The sequence below is a fragment of the Gorilla gorilla genome, chromosome 1 (assembly GCF_029281585.2).
Source record: "Gorilla gorilla gorilla isolate KB3781 chromosome 1, NHGRI_mGorGor1-v2.1_pri, whole genome shotgun sequence".
NCBI classification, from domain to species: Eukaryota; Metazoa; Chordata; class Mammalia; order Primates; family Hominidae; genus Gorilla; species Gorilla gorilla.
In genome coordinates, this window is record NC_073224.2 from 153195125 (window position 1) to 153215924 (window position 20800).

At 39.4% G+C, this 20800-nt stretch overlaps 1 protein-coding gene across 1 annotated transcript; it reads right to left on the reverse strand.

Annotated features, from left to right (window-relative positions):
* Positions 1-3712: 3712 nt before the first annotated feature.
* On the reverse strand, positions 3713-4325 carry LOC115930192 (large ribosomal subunit protein uL22-like). The gene has a single exon (XM_055372262.2). The coding sequence runs from the start codon at positions 4299-4301 to the stop codon at positions 3768-3770; it is 534 nt and encodes a 177-aa protein (XP_055228237.2). The 5' UTR covers positions 4302-4325; the 3' UTR covers positions 3713-3767.
* Positions 4326-20800: the final 16475 nt, after the last annotated feature.

Here is a 20800-nt window from a genome sequence, read left to right on the forward strand (position 1 = left end):
CCAGTACCACAGCTCCATGCCGTGCACACGGAACTGCCCTCAGCATTGCACTCCTCTATGAGGGCCGGCTTGGAAGCCTGTCTCCCTCATGAGACTGCAAGCTTCTGGAGTAAAGACCATGTCTTAGTGCCAGCGCCTGGTCAGTTCTTGTTATGTTGGCTGATTGAGGGAATGAAGAAATCTCCTATTCTAGCCCTGATGAAGTCTTTGATTCTAAATTTAGATGGCTAAGAAAGACTGATTGCTTCATGTTAAAAAAATTACTCAGCATTCAGATAAATGAGGACATTACTAGATCAATTATTCCCATAGGGAAGTGGTCAGACTAACTCCAAAGATAGTTCAGAGATCTTTATTCTGGGAACATGCTGTTATCTTGTTACCGGAATGATTCAGAGCCTCTATGCACAGACTAAAAACTAGGGACTTTGACAGATCCAACCACAAGATTGTGGGCAGTTCTCCTGAGTAGACTGTACCACAGTGACAGAAGAAAAGAAATAAGGAGTTTTGCACAGGGAAGGCGGTTCAAAAAAAATAATCATCACTATAACAGCTGTCTCTTATTGCATGGTTGACTGCCACTGTACTGTTCTTTCCCTTTATTAACTCACTGAATCCTAGAAATACGCTAAATAAACAATGAATCACCAATAACAGGGTAAACTGGCATCATGTGATTTCTGATGTGGTTCAAAGGGAAGTACACATCACCCATGCAGTATTTCTTTTTCATAATGGTAAGCAACACATGACACAAATTTACCATCTCAACCACTCCCAAGTGTACAGTACAATAGCATTAACTATATGTACATTGTTGTCAACAGATCTGTAGAACTTTTTTATCTTGCAAAACCAACCTGTATATTTACAAACAACTTCCCTCTTTTCCGTCTCCTCAACCTGTAGCAATCGCTATTCTACTTTTTGTTTGTAAGAGCTTGACTGCTCTAGATACCCCACCTAAGTGGAAGCATCAGTATCTATCCTGAAATTGGCCTACTTCACCCAGCATAATGTCCCAAGGTTCATCCATGCTGCAGCATATGATAAAATCACCTTCCTTTTTAAGGTTGAATAATTTTCCATTGTATGTATATACCACATTTTTTTAATTCATTAATCTGTCAGTGATGGGCGTTTAGATTGCTCCCACCTCTTGGCTATTATGAATAATGCTGCCATGAACACACATGTGCAAATAACTCTTTGACATCCCATTTTTAATTCTTTTTGATATATACTCAGAAGTGGAATTACCAGATCATATAGTAATTCTATTTTCAACTTTGTGATGAACCTCCATACTGTTTCCCATAACAGTTGCACATTTTCAATTCCCACCAGCAGTGCACAAGTGCTCCAGTTTCTCCACATCCTTGCCAACACATTATTTCCTGTTTTTGTAATAGTGACCATTCTAATGGGTGTGAGATATATCACTGTAATTTTGATTTGCATTTTCCTGATGATTAGTAATACTGAGCATCTCTTCATATGCTTCTTGGCCATTTGTGTATCTTTTTGGAAAAATATCTATTCAAGTCCTTTGTCCATCTTAAGATTGAATTATTTGTTTTGGTTGTTGTTGCTGAGGTGAAGGAGTGCTTTATATATTCTAGCTACTAACCCCTGTCCAATATGTGGTTTGAAAATATTTTCTTCCATTCTGTTGGTTGCCTTTTCACTTTGTTGATTGTTTTCTTTGCTCCCAGAAGTTTTAAAGTTTGATGTAGTTCCATTTATCTATTCTTACTTTTGTTGCTTATGCTTTTGGTGTCACATCCAAGAAATTTTTATCAAATCCAATGTCATAAATCTTTTTCCTTATTTTTTTTTTCTTCCTGGAGTTTTATAGTTTCAGATCTTACATGTAGGTCTTTAATACATTTTGAGTTAGTTTTTATATATAGTATAAAGTGTATTAGTTCATTTTGTGTTACTATAAAGGAATACTTAAGGCTGGGTAATTTATAAAGAAAAGAAATTTATTGGCTCATGGTTCTGCTGACCATACAGGAAGAAGTATGGTGCTGGCATCTGCTTCTGGTTAGGGCCTCAGAAAGCTTATAATCATGGTGGAAGGCAAAGGAGGAGCAGGCAGTGTCACATGGCAAAAGCAGGAGTGACAGAGTGGGGAGGTGCCACATGCATTTTTTTTTTTTGGAGATGGAGTCTCACTCTGTCACCCAGGCTGGAGTGCAGTGGTGTGATCTCAGCTCACTGCAAGCTCTGCATCCCAGGTTCACACCATTCTCCTGCCTCAGCCTCCCGAGTAGCTGGGACTACAAGGTCGCATGCTTTTAAACAACCATATCTCGTGTGAGGTCAGAGAAGTCATTCGTCACCAAGGGGATGGTGCTAAGCCATTCATGAAGGATCTGCCTTCATTATCCAAACACCTCCCACCAGGCCCTACCTCCAACACTGGGGATTACATTTCAACATGAGATTTGGAGGGGACAAACATCCAAACCATATCATAAGGTAAGAGTACAAATTCATCCTTTTGCAATTGGATATCGAGTTTTCCCAGCATCATTTGCTAAAGAGACTATCCTTTCCTAATTATGTATACTTGGCATATACATATATGGCAAAGATCATTTGACCATATATGTTAGGGTTTATTTCTGGGTTCTCTATTCTGTTCCATTGTTCATCATGTCTGTCTTTATGTCAGTATCATACTGTTTTGATTTTTGTAGCTTAATAATATGTTTTGAAATCAGAAACTGTGAGGCCTCCAGCTTTGTTTTTCCTTTTCAATATTGTTTTGGCTGTGGAGTCCTTTGAGATTCCATATGAGTTTGAGAACTCTTTTTTATTTCTGGAAAAAAAATGCCATGGGGATTTTGATAGAGATTACATTGAATCTGTAGAATGCTCTAGGTAGCATGGACATTTTAATATTGTTAACATTATTGTTTTAGCAATATTAAAATGTCCATGCTACCCAGAACAATCTACAGATTCAGTGTATTCTTCTATCCCATGTAGACAGCATGTCTTTCAATTTATATGTGTCTTTAATTTCTTTCAGTAATGTTTTGTAGTTTTCAGTGTACAAATCTTTCACCTCCCTGGTTAAGTTCATTCCTAAGCATTTTATTGATGTTGATGCTATCATAGATGATATTCTTTTCTTAATTTACTTTTCAGATTGTTCATCAGTAGTATATAGAAACACAATTTATTTTGGTGTGTTGATTTTGTATCCTATAACTTTACTGAATTAGTTTAATAGTTTTAGCAGGTTTTTCTTGGTGAAATCTTGGTGAAATTAGGGTTTTCTGCAGACAAAATCTGTCTCCTGTGAACAGAAATAATTTCACTTCTTTTTTTTCCAATTCGTGTGCTTCATAATTCTTTTTCTTGCCTGATTTCTCTGGCTAGGACTTGCACTACTATGTTGGGAAGAAGTGACAAGAGTGGGCATCCTTGCCTTAATCCTGATCTTAGTGAGAAAGATTTCATTTATTCACCTTTGAATGCAATGTTAATTGTGGGCTTTTCATATATGGTCTTTATTATGTTGAGCTAATTTCCTTCACTTCCTAGTTTTTGAGTAGTTTTTAATCGTGAAAGGTATTGAATTTTGTCAAATGCTTTTCCTGCATCAATTGAGACGATCGTGTGGTTTTTGCTCTTCATTCTGTTAATATGGTGTATTATACTGATGATTTTCATACGTTGAACCATCTTTTTTTTTCCTTTTAATTACATTTATTTTAATGCTGAATTTACTTCCGTGCCATAAGTTTTTATTTCTTCAGTTTCTTCTGGGATATCTTTTTCTTCTGGGCAACCTCCTCTTCTGGTTTAGGAACAATCTGTTCCTTTTCAGTAAGGATCATCTCAATGTGCCAGGGAGAGCTCATGTATGAGTTAATCCGACTATGAGCTCTGTAGGTCCGGTGGCGCATCTTAGGTGCTTTGTTCACTTGGATATGCTCAATGACCAGAGAATCTACATCTAAACCCTTAAGTTCAGTATTACCCTCTGTGTTTTTAAGCATGTGCAGCAAAAATTCAGCACTCTTTTTGGGCCACCGACCTTGTGTCCAGCCCCACTGCTTGGCCTGCGCACACTTGCCAACTCCACCATTGTAACGTCGGGATGGTATGCACTGTTTCTGTAAAGTGACATCTTTAAGATACTTCGTGGCTTTTCGTATATGCATACCCTTGATGGCCTGAGCAGTTTCACGAGTGTTCTTAAAGTGAACACGGAGATTGGAACCTCTTGATTTGCATGATTTCATGGGGTTCTCCGGGTCAAGTGAATAGCGAACCATTTTCACAGATTACCTCAGGCTGCTTAGGGAAAGAGCTGAACCATCTTTATATTCCACAAATCACTCTTGGTCATGATGTGTAATACTTTTAATGTGTTACTGGATTTAGTTTGCAAGTATTTTGTTGATGATTTTTGCATTAATATTCATTGTGCATATTTGTAGTTTTCCTTTCTTTTAGTATCTTTGTCTGATTTTGGTATCAGGTAATATTGGCCTGATAAAATGAATTTGAAAATGTTCCCTTCTCTTCCGAGATCACGCCACTGCACTCCAGGCTGGGTGGAAGAGCAAGATTCTGTCTCAAAAAAAAAAAAAAAAATAAAAATAAAAAGACAAAATGAAAAAGAAAATGTTCCCTCCTCTTTAATTTGTCGGAAGAGTTTGGAAAGAATTGATGTTAACTTTCCCTTAAATGTTTGTTGCTTCTCCAGTAAAGCCATCTATCTGATCCTGGGCTTTTCTTTGTTTAGAGGTTTTTGACTGCTAAGTCAACCTTATTAATAGTGACAGGTCTGTTCAGCTTTTTATTTCTTTATCATTCAATCTTGGTAGATCATATGTTCCTAGAAATTCGTCTATTTTTTCTGAGTTATTCCATTTGTTGGCATACAATTGTTCATAGTAGTGTCTTATGATCTGTTTTATTTCTGTGGCATTAGATGTAACATCTCATTTTTCATTTCTGATTTTTGTTATTTGAGTCTTCTGTATTTTTTTGTAGTTATTCTAGTTAAGGGTTTGTCAATTTTGTATTTTTTCCAAAAAGCCAACTCTTATTTTATTGATTTTTTTCTGATGTTTCCTATTTCCTGTTTTGTTATTTATTCTCTAATCTTTATTTATTTCCTTCCTTTGGGTAACTTTGTGTTTAGTTTGCTCTTTTCTTAGTCCCTTGAGTTGTAAAGTTAGGTTGTTGATTTGTGATCTTTCTTTTTTAAATGTAGGCATTTACCACTATAAACTTCCCTCTTGGTACTATTTTTGCTGCATCCCTTAAGTTGTGGCATGTTGTGTTTTCATTTTTATTTATCTCAAGGTATTTTCTAATTTCCCTTGGGAGGTATTCTTTGATTCATTGGTTGTTCAAGTGTGTGTTGCTTAATTTCCATATATTTATATAATTTCCAGTTTTCCTTCTGCTATTAATTTCTAGTTTCATTTCATTGTGGTTAGAAAAAATATTTGGTTGAAAAAAATTTGGTATTAAATTTCTTTATACTTGTTTTGTGGCCTAATATGCAATCTATCCTAAAAAATGTTATATATGTTTCTGAGAAGACTGTGTATTCTGCTGTTGTTGGTTAGAGCATTTGGTATATGTCTGTCACATCCCATTGGTCTTTAGCGTTGGTCAAGTCATCCGTTTTCTTTCTTTCTTTTTTTTTTTGAGACGGAGTCTCGCTCTGTCGCCCAGGCTGGAGTACAGTGGCACAATCTTGGCTCACTGCAAGCTCCGCCTCCCAGGTTCATGCCATTCTGCTGCCTCAGCCTCCCGAGTAGCTGTTACTATAGGCGCCCACCACCATGTCCGGCTAATTTTTTGTATTTTTAGTAGAGATGGTATTTCACCGTGTTAGCCAGGATGGTCTCAATCTCCAGATCTCGTGATCCGCCCGCCTCAGCCTCCTAAAGTGCTGGGATTACAGGCGTGAAGGTCATCTGTTTTCTTACTGATCTTCTGTCTGGTTGATTTAATCCATTATTGAAAGTGGGATATTGAAATATACTGATATTGTTTTACTTTCTATATCTCTCTTCAATTCTGTCAATGTTTGCTTTATATATTTGTGTGCTCTGTGGTTAGGTGCGTTTATAATTGTTATATCTTTCTGGTGAAATCACCCTTTTATCCTTACATAATATTTTTTTCTTTATGAAATTATATTTTGCCTGATAAAAGTATGTCCACTTCTGCTCTCTTTTCATCAACGTTTGACCAAAAGGATTATCATCTTTCTATTTTCCTATTCTTATGCTGCTGTCTAGTGCTCTTTCATTTTAACTTGAGGGATTCCCTTTAGCAATTTTTGTAAGGCATATCTAACGGTGATGAACTCCTTCAGCTTTTGTTTATCTGGGAAAATACTTATTTCTCCTTAATTTTTGAAGGACGGTTTCTTGGGAATATAGTATCCTTGGCTGGTAGTTTTTTTTTTTTTCTTTCAGCACTTTTTTTTTGAGACAAGGTCTTGCTTGCTCTGTTGCTCACTTGCTGGATTGCAGTGGTGTAAACATGGCTCCCTGCAGCCTTGACCTCTGGGCTCAAATGATCCTCCCACCTTAGCTTCTTCAGTAGCTGGGACCACAAGCATGACCAACATGCCCAGCAATTTTTAAAAATTTTTTGTAGAGATGGGATCTCACCATGTTGTCTAGGTTGGTCTCAGACTCCTGGGCTCAAGCAATTCTGCCTTGGCCTTCCAAAGTGCTGGGATTATAGGCATGAGACACCATGCCCAGCCTGTTTCAGCACTTTGAATATATTATTTCACTCACTTCTGGCTTGTAATGTTTTTGCTGATAAAGTTGCTGAAAATTTTATGAGAGGTAACTTGTATTTGACCAGTGGCTTTTCTCTTGCTGCTTTCAAGAGTCTTTGACTCTGATTTTTGACAGTTTGATTACAATGTCACTTAGTGTGGGCCTCTTTATATTCTTCTTATTTGAAATTCTTTGAGCTGCTTGAATTTGCATGTCTATTTCCTTCCTCAGATTTGGGAAGTTTTTGGCAATTATTTCTTCAAATAAGCTCTCCACCTTTTTCTCTCTTTTTCTGAGACTCTCATAATATGTATATTAGTCCACTTAATGGTGTTATATAAGCTATTTAGGCTTTCTTCACTTTTTTCCATTCATTTTTCTTTTTGTTCCTCTGACTTGATAGTTTCAAGTGATCTGTGAGTTGATTCTTTTTTCTGCTCAATCGAGTCATCTATTGATTAAATTTTCAACTCTATTATTGTATTTTTCAGCACCAGAATTTTTGTTTGGTTCTTGTTTATAGTTTCTCTTTGTTGATTTTCTCATTTTGTTCACGTGTAGTTTTCCTGATTTTATTTAGTTGTCTATCTGTGTTCTCTTGAGCACTGAGCTTCTTAAAGATTATTTTGAATTATTTGTCAGGTAACTTGTAAATCTCCATTTCTTTAGGTTCAGTTTCTGGAGATTTTCATATGTGTGTGTGTGTGTGTGTGTGTGTGTGTGTGTGTGTATTGCATCATGTTCCCTGTTTCTTTGTGTGCCTTTTTTTGGAGTGGGGGCTGGCAGGGATGCAGGTAATTGCGACTCGGGCAATTGAAAACTCAGCCACCTCTCCTGGTCTTATAGACTGGTTTCATGCAAGGGAAGAACCTTAGCAATCATCCTGGCTAGCAATTCTGGGGTCTCTGAAACCTTTTGTGGGGTTATATCTTCTCTCAGTTTGTGTGTATAATTTTACAATTAGAGACATTTGCTCCCTTTTTTTTTAGATGGTGTTTTGCTCTTGTTGCCCAGGCTGGAGTGCAATGGCACGATCTCGGCTCACAGCAAGCTCCACCTCCCAGGTTCAAGGGATTCTCCTGCCTCAGCCTCCTGAGTAGCTGGGATCACAGGTGCTCACCACTGTGCCCGGCTAATCTTTTTTTTTTTGGTATTTTTGGTAGAGACGGGGTTTCACCATATTGGCCAGGCTCGTCTCAAGCTCCTGACCTAGTGATCTGCATGCCTCGGCCTCCCAAAGTGCTGGGATTACAGGCGTGAGTCACTGCTCCCTGCCTGCTTGCTTTTTAAAAAGGAGTTTGTAATATCTTGTTCCCTCTGGTGTTTGTCTGGAATATTGCAGACTGTCTGGCATTGTATCAAGCTGATGATCTCTCCTCTGTTCACTGTGGCCCTCAGGTATCCAACATATGCTTATTTGATTAGTACTCTGGGTCAGGTAGATAGAAATTAGATCGTAGGCCAGCCATCTAGATAGCCAGAATGTTGGACACATGTTCCAATCTTCTCTTTCTCTCCCAAGGGAGAAGGTGTAAGCTGGATACTTTTTCCCAGTTACAATACGCTGTGCCAACTTGGGGGAAAGGCTGATGCAACCGAAATGAAATGGTTCTTCTTAACCATTTGGATGTGGTGTTTTTGGTTTTGAGCTTGCCTGGGATATTGCAACTTCTGAACTGTTTCTGAAGTTTTCATAAAGGCTTTGGACAGTATGTTGTTGTTAAATCAATGTCTCCATGGGGGAATAAAGTTTGGGGCTTCCCATTCTACCATCTTGCTGCTGTAACTCCATCACCTATGCAGTCTTTTTGCCAAGAACATTTTACCTAAATCTAATAATGAGGGAATAATCATATAAATCTGGGGACAATTTAAAGACAACTAGCATAAATCCTTAAAAAATATCAATGTCATGAACCTCCACCTCCCACCAAAAAAAAAAAAAAAAAAAGGAGAGTGTTAAAAGAGACAAAAGAGATATAATAGGTAATAGGTCCATGAAGCTTGATTAGATTCTGAGTTTTTAAAAATGCCTTAAAAGTCATTTTGAAGATAATTGAGTAACTTTGGATATATGCTGCTTATTAGATGGTATTTTTAAATAATGGTAAATGTTTTGGGTGTGATAATGGTATGGTAGATACGTAAAAGAATTTCCTTGTTCTTAGGAAATTTATCTTGGAATGTTTACGGCGGAAATGTCACAATGTCACAACACACACATACATGTACAGGGGATGAACAAATATATGACAAAATGTCAACAGTTGATGAATCTATACGAAGATTATAAAGGTATTCTTTAAACTTTTTATAAAATTATTTTTCAAAATAAAAAGTTGGGGAGATAAGCCCTAGGAGACATTATTCTTATCATTCCCATTTTACAGATGAGAAAAATGAGGTTCAAAATGTTTAAGTAGCTTACTCTCGGTCACACAATAACAAAGTTGAGAATTCAACCTGAGTAGGTTTGTGCAACTTTCATATTTTATGAGCATTTGAAGGAAGAATTGTTGTTACCACTTTTTACAGAGAAGGAATCTGAGACCTAGAGAAGACATGGAATGCCCAGGGTCATGGGTGTGGGAAATGGAGCCAGAGCATCAGTCCAGTGTTACCTTTGGAGTCTGGGGCTTTTCCCATTGTATGTTGCTGAGAAAGCGAGAGGGAGAAGGAGCAGGAGACGTTGAGATAAGACAGAGGCTAAAAGCCTTAAGTTTTCTCTTTCTGATAAACTTCCCACCTTTACCCTGACAAGTGTTTTAGTAAGATCTGGGAATGGAGCCAGCCCTGAGATGTAGCAACTATGGGCTCAATTTACAGTCTGATGGATCCTATGCACGCGCTGTTCTCTGCCAGCTCTTTCTTCCACCCTGCACTTGCCTCCACACCTCTCAACATTCTCTCTCTCACATGCACTCAGCCTCCGCAGACCTTACTCCTCCTCATCCTTCAGGCCTCAGATTAGACTGCATTGATTTCAGGAAAACTTTCTTAAACCTCAGCAATCCCTACCCCATCCGCATTCCCGTAGGGTAAGAGACCCCATTTCTTTCAGAGCTTCCTGTTATCACGGCTACTGTTGGGCACCAATTAGGAGCGCTGACACGTATTAACTCATTTGGTCCTCAAAACCTGTAAGATTGATAGTAATATTATATCCCCATGAAGAAGTTAAGACATAGAAAACCTAATTAACTTCCTTAAGATAAAATAAAATGGTATAAATTCAAACACAGGCATCTTGTTCAGAACCTAAACTTTTAACCACTATGTGATAATTGTTCTTCTCAGCATGTGTTTATTTACTCTCTGTTTTCCATGTGTAAGTGAAAGTTCTATTGCTTGTTCACTAGTATATCCTGGAACTTGGCCTGGGGCCTGGCATCATCAGGGCCCAATAAATACTTGTTGAATAGATAGCAATGTGGGTAGTGCAACGGGAAGAACAAGGCATCAGGAGTCAAACATACCAGAGTTTGTTACATGGCCACTTACCAATTAGGTGATTTTGGGTAGGTCAATTGACTTTGTAGTGCAGCCATTTTTGTAACTGAAAAATGGAAGTTATTGTGGGAATTCATTGCAAAAGTGTGTTATAAACTGCACTTGGCATAAATGTGAGTCATGATGGTTTCTTATCTCTGGAAGGTAACCAGAACATGATTCTTTCTACCTCCAAAAGAAAAATAAGGTAGAGGCTGCGATCAGAAAAAAGTCACTCCCTGCCTATGCTGACTAGGCCTCCAGGATAGGCCTGAAATTCTGTTAGGTCACGAGACTCTTTGGCTGCCCAAAGAGGCCTGACTTAAGTGCCCGAGTCTGTGCCTGCCTTTGGGAGCTCTGCTTAGGGTGTGAGACTCAGTGTGTCCATGGGGAGCTAATGGGCTGAATCCAGGGATGAAGCCAAGCACTGGGATAGCTCTGCAGCAGAATCAGAAAATGGAAGTGAGAGAATTGTGAAACCACTGTCTGCACTCATCCCTACGGCCACCTAACCCCAGGAGAGGTCTCTGCAGAGCAAGGTGCTGTGGGTTCTCTTCTCTCCATCCATCATATTTTAACTGCCTGTGTGCCACTGCCTCCTGCTCAGACATGGGGGCAAGCCCAGGATGAGCATGTAACTGTAAGGAATGACGGGATTAGGTCCACCCTGAATCACGTTAGGAAAAGTAAGAAAACTAATCCCAGAAAAACATGGTTTCAATCTTGTAAAGCCTAGAAATAAGGCTAGTTCTTCAAACTATTTCTTGACTATGTCTACAGGTATTAAGCTACTTATAAGCTTGGCGAGATTAAAAAATAGATGTTTTGTGAAAATTAAGAAAAGAAAGTGGCACCTCTCTGAGCCAGAAAGAACATGGTAGGAATTAGTAATGCTTTTACTAAAAATGTTGGTTGCCCAGTTAGAGACCATGGGAAGTTGCAGACCCAGGAGGTCTGGCTTTCAGAGAGTTAGACCGCACTTCCTGAAGGACATGGAGGGAGAAATGTAGCTGGATACAACTGTCTGCCAGGCCTTGGTTTGATCGAAATATTAAGCTACATAAGCCCAGTTCTTGCCCTCAAGGAGCCCTTAATTTAGTGGATTTTTATTTAGATTAATTCTAAGAAGTAAAAAAAAACAAAACAAAACAGAAGTGTATGGATTAAGGAATAGTTAACTGGGGTCCTGTTTCTAGTAAAATGCTATTCAATCTTAAAAAACAATCAATGGTAAGGAAACACAGCAAAGGCATGACAGTCAAATTTTTAGGTGACAAAAATCTTGGAGGACTAACTCAAATTTGAATGTCTGAATCAATCCTTTAAATATGTTTTGACAGAATCAATTAAGTCCAAGTTTAACCTAACTTAAGTTCAAAATAATTAATTAGGTGAGTAGACTGTTAAGCAAATTTGGGCTTAAATTACACTTTAAAAAAGTAATGTTGGCCGGGGCTAGTGGCTCACACCTATAATCCCAGCACTTAGGGAGGCCGAGGTGGACAGATCACCTGAGGTCAGGAGTTCAAGACCAGCCTGGCCAACATGATAAAACTCTGTTTCTACTAAAAATGTAAAAATTAGCTGGGTGTGGTGGCACGTGCCTGTAATCCCAGCTACTCAAGAGGTTGAGGCACGAGAATTGCTTGAACCTAGGAGGTGGAGGTGTGAGTCGAGGTCATACCAGTGCACTTCAGCCTGGGTGACAAAGCGAGACTGTCTCAAAAAAAAAAAAAAAAAAGCAGTAATGTTGCTTTAGTCAGCCACAGACTTAATATGAGCCAGAATGAGTTTGCCACAAACATGAGTGCAACCCAAGGATGAAATAATAGAATAATAGAAGTAGCGTGTCCAGGACAAGTGGTGTACCACCACTATTGTCTGTTTTGGTCCATTCTTGGTCTAGAGTCTTTTTTTTTTTTTTGAGACAGAGTCTCACTCTGTCACCCAGGCTGGAGTGTAGTGGTGCGATCTTGGCTTATTGCGACCTCCACCTCCTGGGTTCAAGTGATTCTCTTGCCTCAGCCTCCTGAGTAGCTGGAATTACAGGCACGCACCACCATGCCTGGGCCTAAAAAGTCTTCATATGACTCATTTTAAAAAGGATGTTTGGCCAGTCGTGGTGGCTTACACCTGTAATCCCAACACTTTGGGAAGCTGATGTGGGTGGGTTGCTTGAGCTTAGGAGTTCGAGACCAGCCTGGACAACATGGTGTAACCCCGTCTCTACAAAAACTAGTGGTGCCTGGTGGTGCATGCTTGTAGTCCCAGCTATGTGGGGGCCTGAGGTGAAAGGAATGCTTGAGTCTCAGAGGTTGAAACTGCAGTGAGCCATGAACATGCCACCACCGTCCAGCCTAGATGACAGAGTGAGACCCTGTCTCAAAAAACAAAAAAAAAACAAAAAAAAAAAAAAGAAAGAAGAAAGGAAAAAGGATATATTCATAAGTTCTCTTTCCCATCACAAAATTTGTCTTCCATTTTTGTAAGACTGTTGAAAATGCATTGAGAATTTTTATGGTCATCCAACTAGAAGAGCTTTAAACCGTGACCCAGATTTAAGGTCTAGAAGCCAAAATAATCATGCATAATGAATTAGTCTTTTATTTCCTGGACCTTGTTATGACATTCCGTAGACTTCACCGTACTGTTCTTGAATTAGATGCATGATACAATGTCCTCTTTCTTCAGTCTTTTCTTTAGCTCGTGATCTCTGCAGCCCTGTAATCGTGTATATTCCTTTGAATATTGTTATCAGCCTCTTTCTCTTCATTTTCTCCTTGAGAATTCATCTACTCCTGTGGTTTACAACTTCTTTCTTCTTGGATAACCTAGAAACCTGTAGTTGCACCTTGGGTTGCAACTTGGACTCCAGTGTTGTATTCCAACTATTTAGGGAAAAGGAATACAAGATAAGGGAGCTAAATTTTGTTTAGAGCATTTTACCTAATTCCCACAATAACCCTGTTTGGTTTGGGCATTAGCACTTTTCAGATGTGGACACTGGGTCACAGAGAGCCCAAAGTCAGAGTTTCATGGAATAATAAGTTGATGATTTGCACCCTGATCTTCTGGTTCCTATTTCAGGGCTCTGTCCACCATGGCTGCCTCTCTTTTGTATCTTATGTTCTGTATTTGGCATTTATTATTCACTCCATCCATTTACTTATGTAGAAATATTGCATGCCCACCATATTTCAGGAACTATGCTAGGGATGGGGGAATAAGGAAATGAGCAGGACACTGTCCTTTCTTTTAGAAGATAACAGGCTGGCAGAGGAGGTTGAAAAGACGGATGACTGCACAAGGTGATAAAGGCCCTGATCTTCTATGGAATGCACTCTTTGCCAAGATAGCTGGGCAGGCAGTCAGGGAGAGATATTTCATGAGGTTTTGAATGAGGAGTAGAAATTTGGCTTCCCATTCCAATAGGGCTGTGTCTTTTATTTCACTTTTCAGGTTTATATGTCTTGTCTTCCTCCCTACCACAAGTACAGGCATAGTAGGCCCTCACACTGTTGAATGACAACTACAAACAGGACTGAGGCTATAATGCAACAGAATATCCATACTTAATTCTTAGGTAAAAATCACAATATATCAAACAGATTTCCTATCAGAACACTTATCAGCATGAGATAGTTCCTCCCTACTTTGTAAGGGAAGAAATTATATAGTGGTGAGATTTAGTGGCTCATTTAAGGTCACACAGCATTTAGTGTCAAAATCTTGAGCAGGGTCTGCTCCTTGGACTCCCTATCTTGTACCTTTCAACATCTGAATGTGACCGACTCTTCCAGAATAGCTGGAGACAGAGCCTGAGCAAGAACAGAACAGTGTTTCATCGCTGCTGGTCAGAGGAAGAGTCCACTAAAGTGCATCCAGTATAGAGATGCTAATGGCCTATTAGGATCTTACAATTCTGGCAATTTCTTACCACCTGGACATTAATGACTACAATTAATTATTCACCTCGATCAGACTCTGGGAAAACCTGCCAGGTGCTGTCCTACCCTATGAGAAACCACCTTACTGTCAAAGAGGAAAAGGTTGATTTTTTTGTCCCTGAATTCACAGAGGGGGAAGTAGTTCTTTTTAATAGGTCTGGAATCTGATCTTTCATAAAAGGCACCTTATCTCCTGACTTTCTCATATGTCTTCATCTGTTCTATTGACTCTCTTTGATGGAATATACCAGCTGGCGCTACCAAGTGCTTTTTAATACTTTGGTAAACAGTTGAGAGAGAAACCTCATTACAGATAAAGTGAGAAGTGAAGTTGGACAGCCCATTTATCTTACTCAAGATGAAGTAAGGGCTGTTGCTCAATTAGGATAAAATAAAATCTCTCATGTTTCCTTCCTAATGTCTTGTTTGGGGGCAGGGGTATGGGGGCGGGGGAAGTGAGTGGCAGGATGAGTAAGCTTCTGAAATATTGCCCAAGAATGTGACAGGCATCGGGGGAGGGAAATGAGCTTCAGCAGCTGCTCCTACAGCAGTCACTTTGCATTGCTTTCTGCCAGCAGGAAGCGGGGGCACGAGATAGCTAGGAGTCCATCAGAGACAACCAGCTCAAGTCCTTCTTCAGTCCTGGCCGCCCCACTTTCATTAGCAGCCTCAGAAAGGAAAGGGGAGGAGGGGCAGATGGCAAAGGATTATCGGTGGGGCTTTAGGAAGAGGAATTGAGAAGAGTGAATTTGATCCAAATCTAAAATGTATAAAGATTGTACACCTGCTCTTATTCTTTAGTCATTAATCATAGCGGTTTGTTGCTGTTTTTTAATGGGGATGGAGGGGGACAGAGGGAGTGCAGGGGTTGGGAAAGGACGGTGGCAGTGAAGGAGAATGAGAAAACGTGTCTTGTTGCCCTGAGCTTGCACCTGGCTCTTCCTCAGTGTGCTGTGCTGGTTGATAGAATGTTTTCATTTTCTTTTCCCCTCAGAGACACATGTTTATTCTCTTAAAATGGGGAAAATCCCATTTTTCCTTTCAGAATGTTTAATCTGAAAGGAGAAGATCTCGGCCAGGAGATACCTTGTTTCCAGTTTGAATCAGATCAAGTTTACCCTGAGAAGTCTGAGATATGTTTTACAAAGGCAGATAGAGTGAAGGCCAAAGTTCTGACTCATTAATTTGATGTTTTAGATGTTGTAAGTACAAATACTCCCTCCTAAGCTCAGGTACTAATCTTGTTTTGTATATGATATCCATGGTCATTAGGACTTGTAGTCTACTCTTTGTACTGTGACTTCAGAAAATGTTTATTTAGATAGAAAGTACAAACTACCCTTTCCTTCAAAACTTTTTTGTGAGCCTTAGAGAATCATGTACCGAGGTATTGCCAAATGGTGTTTTGATTCAACTCCTCTGATTAGGTCATTAAAATAAGAAGATTTCACTTCCTCTCCTTCGAGGATAACCAAGAGCCCCAGGTTGGAAGGAGAGCAACATCCCTGTCAGCTGGCCTGTAGCGCAGTGAAGACCACAGCTGTCACCACTACATCAAAACCAAAGTCTGAGAGCACCTGCCTGCCCCAGAAGATTTGGAATCGTGCCCCAAATCTGCCTCTCTCAAGAAAGAGATAAAATGCTCAAAGATCACTTAGAATACTTTACCCATCGTATATAGTAGAGCAGGATGAAAAATCTGGGTTGATTTATGGAGTGGTAAATAGTCCCTTGTTGACAGGATAAATTTGTTTAGAATTTTGATTTACCAGGAATGTGCCATGAAGCAAAGCTAAGAGGCAACTGGGAAGTTCTTCAAGCAGGTATTAGATTTGGAAGTGAGAATTTAACTTGGATGCTTGTCGTGGTGGCTAGAGTTGGGCAAGACCCAGAGAGTGGAGCCAAGTGATCAACTCCTAATACCTCTTTTAGCCACTTTTTATGTTAGGAGATTTTACAGTCCTTTTCTAAGACTTTCAGCAGCCTAAATCACTAGGAAGGTGGTTAGCCTGGCAGCCATCATAACTGAGATTGTATGTGTATATACCCTGGATTTACCTGTAATCTGTGAGCTCTTCGAAGGCAGAAATACTGTGTTTTTCTTTTGTTTAGTAGGTGCACAAAGTGTAATAACTGTGGCTGAACTGAACTCAGTGGACTGCTTGGTGTCCTACTGCTGTAGACTAGAGCAGATACAGCATTTTCCAAGTTTCCAGCAAGTCTAGTAGGACTTCAGAAAATGGCAGGCTGAAAATCAACCTGCAACTAGAAGCATATTTTACTAAAAATACTCCTATCTCTATAGAGGGGTGTGTGGTCTTTGTGGGGGCATGAAAAGTTACTAAGATGTTTCCACAGGTTTATGTAAGACTATCCAACTCCAAATCCAGTTTCTGTGTTCACCAACCCACCTGAAACTACCAAGGTGGTTATCTAGACACCTTTCAACCAGGAAAAAGATGCCCAGGCCAGGAATTTTTTTGAGAGAGAAAGAGGAGAGAAGCTAAAATAAGTTTTCACAGCCTCTTCATTCAAGAAATTGAGGTTAAATAGAAGGCATAAGTTCTAGTATTTGATAGCCATTCACAGTAGTGTTCACAGTAGGGTGATTATAGTTAATGATAATTTATTGTATATTTCAAAATAGCTAGAAGAGACTTAAATGTTCCCAACACAAAGAAAGGATAAATGTTTGAGGTGATGGATATCCTAAATACCCTAATTTAATCATTATACATTGTATGCATGTATCAAAATATCACATGCACCTCATAAATATATACAATCATGTATCAATAAGAAATTTTAACTAAAAATGATTACATAAACTAAACTACAATTACATAACCACAGAAAACTAGAATGAAAGTGGTTATTTACTTTAAAAAAAACAGAGAAATTTAGAACTTTATAAAGGAAATAAAATGAAAATAGGCCACAATGAACAGTTGACACAAAGCTGAGAGGAATTGAGTACATGACCTCGAAGGAGTCTCCTGAAACTAAGAGGTGGGTCAGAAAGCTGGCAAGCTCTAATGCTTAGACTCACACAAGTCCATGTGTGAAATTAGACTTTTGACCTCCGGGCAGTGGTCTTCAACCCAACGGGAATGCCCACCCTTGGGAGGAGAGCAAATGACTTTCCATGAGGCCCTTACATTTCTTGTAAGGAAATTAATTTTTATATTCTCAATTTCCAACTGTATTTTTCCTAAGATTGATCTGCCAAGTCTGTGATTGGTTGGCTCTTCCCACCTCCTTTTAAAATTCCCTTTTTTATTAATGACAAACAAACCTCTCATCCATTCTAAATCCTATTAATGTGGATTTCCCAGGGCACTAATCGAAGGGACAATTCCAGGATGCCTTGCTCCTGAGGGGAGTCCCATGGGTGCCAGAAGGAAATGTTGAAGGGAACTTTTTATTCTTATCCAAGAGGGAAACTCTTGGCAAGGCTCTGAGGGCTCATTCATCCATTCTTCCATCCGTCCATCCATCCATCCATCCGTCTATCCACTCATCCATCTTTCAATTAGAATTTAAAAGTGAGATGATCGTCCCAGGGATGAGCATAAATATGCTTATTTGAATTGAAAAATGAAGTAAGACTTTTTCTGACAGAAAGTAAGTCTGATTTAGATGACTGGTTTGACAATGACTAGGTTTGCCAAGTTCTATGGTGGATGTTGCCTATAAATTGATCTTAGTATACAGTTCCAAGATTTTGACAAAAAAAATATATTCAGAGCCCGTATGCATCATAGAACATGTTGGGAATTAAGCTTATAATTAACATTTTTTTTAGTTTAAAATTATGTAGAGTGCACATAGATTATTTTTCAAAAAAATTTAAGGAAATATACAAGAAAATTTGACAACTGCATTAGGGATTCTTAGAGGGCTAGTCTAGGCTGGAGCAATTTGAGGAGGTTTCTTGAAGTGCTAGAACTGAGCTGGGTTTTAGAGGATGGTAAGATAGTTCAAAGTGAAAAGGCAGAGAAAGGCTGTCTGGTTATTTATTTAGTGTCAACAGGATAATGTGTTTGGTACAACTTGAGGTTGTACCAAACATGAGTGGAGAGATGGTAATGTGACCAGCTTAGTCTCAGGACAACAACCATTGGAATGGTAGGAACAATAACGCTGGTCACCTGTCTTAGCCTGAAAAGATTTAATATCTCACTTGCTGGGGAGTAGAAAGAGGGCAGATTGAATAGGTGAATGGGCAATAAGGCAAGTTAGAAAAAGCTTTAAAAGCCCCATAAAGAAATCTAGATTTTAAGCCACACGAACAAAGCAGAGTTTAATCAATGTTAATCTCTCTCATCTTCTCTCAGGGTGTGTTGTTCTTCCTCCGAATCTCCATAAAGTCATTTCCATTCTTTTGCTATAGGATTGGCATGTCATGGCAATCATTTGTTTACATGCTGATCTCCTCTATTAGTCTGTAAACGTTTCCAGAACATGGATTATGTCTTATTTGTCTTTGTAGCCCCAGGGCCTGGCACATTTCCCCTCAAGCAATGGGATCTTAATAAACTTTTTATTAATGAATGAAAAAATGAACAAAAGAAATCCAAAAGAAAGGTGAAGAGGGACAAACTAGGAAAAAAGGACTAATACTGCTAAGTAGTTTTAGGTACCAAGGACTTTTAGTCATCAAGCTAATTCCCACCTGTGGGGTAGGAAACACTGTTGTAGTCTGAAAGCTGAGGAGATGATGTCTAAATTTGTATAAGTAGTGAGTTGTGAAGTCATTTCTGAAGTGAGTTTAGTTCTAAAGTATATAGGAATTTTCCTTTGTTGTCTATCGAACTGTAGGTCACAACTCGTTAGTGGCTTATGATTAAGGCATGTCCAGATAGCTGGCAAAGCATTGTTTCTGTGTGTGTCTGTAAGGGTGTTTCTGGAAGAGACTGACATTTGAATCAGTGGACTGAGTAAGGAAGATCCACCCTCATCCAATCAGCTGAGGGTCCAGATAGAACGAAAAGGTAGTGGAAAGGTGAATTTGCTCTCTCTCACTTTCTCTTTTCTGGAATGGAAACATCCTTCTCCTGATTTTGGACATCAGAACTTCAGGTTCTCTGCCCTTTTGACTCTGGAACTTGCACCAGAATGGCCCCCTAGGTTCTTAGGCCTTCGGCCTCAAACTGTCAGTTACACCTTGGCTTCCTTGGTTCTGAGGCCTTCAGACTTGGCCTGAGCCATGTTACCAGCTTCCCTGGTTCTCCAGTTTGCAGATGGCCTATCACAGAACTTCTCAGCCTCCATAATCACATGAGCCAATTTCTCTAATCAATCCCTCTTGTCTGTCTATCTATCTATCTATCTATCTATCTATCTATCTATCTATCTATCATCTATCTATCTATCCCTCCGTCTCTCCATCCATTCATCCATCCATCCTATTGGTTCTGTCTCTCTGGAGAACTCTAATACATGAATCATAACCAGCATTATAAAAAGAGAATAGAACAGAATAAGAGTAACTTTACTAACTTTTCAGTTATGTATGTGTGTGTGTGTGTGTGCGTGTAAGTGTGTGTTTGTACTTGGTCTCAATGTAAAATGCATTTCTTACTATGGATCATAGTGAAAAAGTTTGGAAAATGAAGTACTGTATACTTTTATGCCTGAACTAAGTAGTGATAGTGCTAGTAGAAAATAAAGGATTGACGGGAGGGACGCTTTGAAGCAAGAGTGGACATAACATGACATTTTTGTCTCTTTCTTTCTTTCTTTCTTTCTCTTTTTCTCCCTTTCTTTCATTCTCTTTCCCTCCCTCCCTCCCTCCCTCCCTTCCTTCCTTCCTTCTTTCCCTCCCTCCCTCCCTCTTTCTTTCCTTCCTTTCTTGGAGTCTTGCTATGTTGCCCAGGTTGAAGTGCAGTTCCTGGCCTCAAAGGATCCTCTTGTCTCAGCCTCCTGAGTAGCCAGGACTACAAGTGTGTGCCATCATGCCTGGACAGGACTTAACATTTGATTGGCTATAAGAGTCAGTTAAAAAGGTCACCAAGGCTTGGAACCCCAGACATTGGAAGAATATGGGTACCATTCATATAAAAATTAAAGTAGGGGGTTGTAGCATCATTAATGCTGCTCACACATTTCTAGCTCTCTGCCTGTGTGTACATGATAAGCTTATACTTCTTGGACCTTTCATGTGGGTAGAGTCATGTGAAGAGTTCAAGGTAATAAGATGTGGGTAGAATTGATGTGTGTCACTTCCAGGCTGGGGCATATAATAGCTGGTGTGAGACCCTCCAGAACTTTCATTCCCTCTGCTGTGGCACCTGGTGATGTTTGAAATAGTGGCTGCTCTATCAGTCTGGGATCTGGAGTGAGGAGATTTGGAGCAGAGCTTGTTGGTCAACCTGTGGTGGACATGTTGCATCAGTAAGAAATAAACTTTTGCTATCTTAAGCAACTGAGAATTGGAGACTATTTATTATCACAGAAAAATTTAACCTATTCTAATTGACAGAGGGGTAGTGCTGGTGGAGGGAACGCTTCTTCTTTGTATTACTGAGCTGGAAAGGGGAAGCACACAAGTCACATATGGTTTCTGAGGAAGCTCTA

Excerpts from the sequence above, each read along its gene's own strand:
- LOC115930192 (XM_055372262.2), bottom strand. The coding sequence starts at position 4,301 with ATGGTTCGCTATTCACTTGACCCGGAGAACCCCATGAAATCATGCAAA.